This window comes from Olea europaea, unplaced genomic scaffold, assembly GCF_002742605.1.
Source record: "Olea europaea var. sylvestris unplaced genomic scaffold, O_europaea_v1 scaffold1137, whole genome shotgun sequence".
In the NCBI taxonomy this organism is placed as follows: Eukaryota; Viridiplantae; Streptophyta; class Magnoliopsida; order Lamiales; family Oleaceae; genus Olea; species Olea europaea.
This window is the reverse complement of record NW_019228757.1, coordinates 41697-45610: the sequence shown is the minus strand read 5'-3', so window position 1 is coordinate 45610 and position 3914 is coordinate 41697. Positions and strand designations below refer to the sequence as shown.

General features: G+C 34.2%; 1 protein-coding gene across 1 annotated transcript; it reads left to right on the top strand.

The window, feature by feature from the left end:
* The first annotated feature begins 2892 nt into the window (after window positions 1-2892).
* On the top strand, window positions 2893-3609 carry LOC111373477. Its single transcript, XM_022996013.1, has one exon. It carries the CDS (start codon window positions 3033-3035, stop codon window positions 3408-3410), a length of 378 nt encoding a protein of 125 aa, XP_022851781.1. The 5' UTR covers window positions 2893-3032; the 3' UTR covers window positions 3411-3609.
* Window positions 3610-3914: the final 305 nt, after the last annotated feature.

Below are 3914 nucleotides of genomic sequence, written 5' to 3'. Positions count from 1 at the left end.
CGGGCTTTGCAGCCAATGTCACAACTCACATGAAAACCATGAATGCTTAGTTTTTGCTCGTCAGTTGACAATTCATTTATTTTGTGACTTGCATTAATTGTTACCAATTCTTGTTTCTTTTCTTTGGAACGTTTGTTACCATGCCGATCCTGGCTCTGGCCGGTTTTTGGGAACCTTGTTCCCGCTCCGCTCTGGGTCTGGCTGGCTTGCCATTGATGTGTGTTATTGTTGAAGGTTTTGTGGTGTATTTGATTTTGACAGCTTTTGAATTTGCTTCTAAGCAAAACACAAAGTACTCTTTTATTTGCTTTGAAGCTAAGCGATCTCATTAATCTACTAAAACAGCAATGCTGTGGCCAGCTGTTAGGCTGTAATTGCTGTTTAATTGTAATTGAACAGTAACACAATTAGGTCCTTAAGCTTGCCTGCCCAAAAATGGGAGACGTGTAACCAGTGGATTATCATTAATTTTCCTGTGAGTAATTCTAGGAACTAATTAACATGTGCCTCCCTCACCCCAAAAAAATGAAAAAGTAAAATAAAAAGATCAGCAAGTTCAAGATCTATGCTTTAGAGAGATTTTGAGTCATGTCAATAAAGATTAAAGAAGGTAGGTTAGATTTCACAATTTCGTCGAGCTGTTGATGATAATTTTCAAATTTAGCGTAATCGTTTTCTATGTTAGTGGTTAAGGAAAGACAGGAGATATAAAGAGTAATTCAGTACGATTGGTTGTAGAAGGTGGATTTCCAAGTTCATTACCCGATCTCATGACTCACGACTCAAACTTGGACAGCTAGTCAATTTTACTTTTGACTATTTTTGTTCCTACTGTCTTGCAATTGTCCTCTTGCGGGAATTTGGTCCGCCGAACATGGTTGTTTATTTTCTCGGTTCCTAGATTGCATGCTCAAAACCCGCTGCCTGTCGGTATTACCATGAATTACGCTTACCAAGAACTCTACAATGACAGTGAGTCAATGTCACATAGACTGCTATCGACAGTGCTTACAAATACCATTATAAAGTTTCCTAAAATGAGCATGATAAATCCATATTAATGGAATAATTTTAATCTTGTTTATCCTTTTATTTTACTTATTTATTTTTTTCAATTTGTTAACTTAGAGTCAACCTATCGATTTTATCTGCAAGTTGCGATGATGATGATAGAAATTGGATTGAGAATACTCTTAAATGTTAGTACGTAGTTGAAGAGTAGTAACTCTAGAAGTTGAGAAAGGAAACAAAGAAAAAAATCTTAAAATATTTTAGAGTTGCACTATCTTGAGAATGAGATAAAGATAGAGATTAGGCCGCGAGTGATTTTTTCTTTGCTCTCAAATCCGAATAGAACAATCCTCGATAGTTTAACCAAGGTTTCACATACAATTATTCAATGATGCCTTTTAAGCACGAGTGTTGTTTAAATGGCCCTAGATGCATACTATTTGTGTTCTTGAACCTTATGCGAAGTCCAATATGTTTGGTATACATGATAAGGCGCGTTGTTTAAGTAGATGTGCCTGAATCTTAGGCACCAATCATTGAAGGTCAGGCCGACGTAGACGTGATTGCAATAAGAAAGGCATGTGGAAGGTTGTAACTCTTGACAAAATGTACACGTGGTGCATACATTTTGTCTCTTAACCAATAAAAGGATTCACAGCCAGTTCATATCCATATTCATTAAATTACAAACGAATATATCTTTTCCATCTTCAATAGTTTGATCTTTCAAATTGAATAAATGTTCATAGGTATCTAGCTCGTTTCAGAACATAAACCCCTGATGAGAAGTTTAATGAAATCTGAAAACTCTCGTGAATTTCACAAGCCAACTTTAAACCTCATGCAATACTCGAGTTAGTTACAATGTTTATCGTCTTAACATATGGATAAGTGTATTAATATAATCAAAACAACTTTTATCTAAACGAGAATATCTGCATATTCCAATCAAAAGTTGGTATAGAAGTTAAAAATAGACAAAGGCACCTGAAGAGATTTACTTCACATCCGATCATTGATCTCATCTTCAGACAAGCGTGATATATACGCATTCAGATAATGTTTCTACATAGTATTATTTTATTTTGAATGAATATTGTTTTATCTAAAAAGGTAGAATATCAATTCAGGCGCACAAGTTTATTGGAAAGTCGATTTTACTGTACCATATTAGCTGTCATGAAAAGCCTTTCACGATTGCCTTTAGTCGTTATGGAAACTCTAATTCCATATAAGACAAATTAATGACACGTTCGACATGCTTGAATTAAAAGTATCAGTTACTATTGAGAGAGGAAAAAAGAAGAAGTTAAAGTGTTTTATTCTGTAATATGGAGCATCACTTGAACATGATGGTTCGTAAGGAAATTATCGACATAAGGCCTAAATGATTAGCGCTCAAGTTGAATTCCAGGTTTGATATTGAGTAAGATAAAAGTTTGATTGTGTATCTCCTATCAACTATAATTTTTGAGAAAAGTAATTGTATATCACTCTTTATTTGTTGGTATCTGAGTTGTGAATCTCATATGTAATCAATCATTCAAGAGCAGAAAATGATGTAAAGCATGATGTTATGTTCACTTGGTAATTCAATGAAAGACCCAATTGAATAGTGCTTGTGGTGGATTTTCGGACGTCTCCTATCATACTGTGTACCAAACACGCAATCATTATTTTTCAAGATTTTCGAAGATCCAAGAATTACCCTCAAAACTTGTTTTATTCTTTAATTTACCAGGCACAATAATATTGTCCAAATTTCTTGAGAGAGAGATTCATGTACAGAACCTAGATAATATAATTGATTGCGGATGCCCCACCAAAGGAAGATGGAATGTTTATGTCATTCAAAATATTTGGGTTGTAAGTGGGTCACAAATTCCAAGCACCGAAAAACAGTGACTTTGTACCCACATTTTTTCCTCCAATTTGCACCGAGTATATATCAAGATATCTCTCTCCTCAGTCTTCTTCCATAAACAAAAAGAAAAACCCACAGAAACACACACTCAAGATCCATGAAGAAGATCAATTCGATACTGAGGAAATGCAAGACATTGTCAAGGCAACTCACAAGAACATCATCGTACAGTAGCTTGCGGTCCAAGTCAACTAGAGAAGAAAAATGGATTTCTTCTGCAACTGACATGCAAGATCATAACTATGAAACAATTTTTGTGGGAAGTACAAGAAAAAGATATATGATAAGTACCAAGTACTTAAATCATCCTCTATTGAATGCTCTCATTGAAAAATCGAAGCAGAATGCAGAAGGAAATCTCTCTGTCAAATGTGAGGTGGTTCTGTTCGATCATCTTCTGTGGATGCTTGATAATGCTGAACCTAATCTCACTTCTGAATCTTTGGAGGAATTGGCAGAACTCTATGTCTTCTAAACCTTAGTAAGAATTTATGTATGGACTTGGTATCTGTCGAGTCGATCTAATTAAAGTTTTTCTCGAGTTAATCGCGAATGTGTACTGTAGTGAGAATTATTTGTATTTGTTGGTTAATGTTAGATTGTGGCTGTGAATCTTGAAAAATTTCACAAGATTTTTCAGTCACATTATTATGTGCATTTCTGCTTTATGATTATCAATTCTTTTTTTAACTTGTTGTAATAAAGAATAAACTCACGGGTCATGATTTTATTTTGTTTGAATGATGAAAAAAATTAATATGTTAGAGCACATTTGATTTTAGGGGTAGGCTAAAATTTAAAATGAACGGAACGCTGGTTTTTGGGTTAGCTAAATTTATTTTGTGCCAATTTTATGATAAAGAATGGTTTCATGGATAAAAAATAATTATTATTTTTGAAACCGAACAATTGAGAATTATTTGTATTTGTTGGTTAATGTTAGATTGTGGCTGTGAATCTTGAAAAATTTCACAAGATT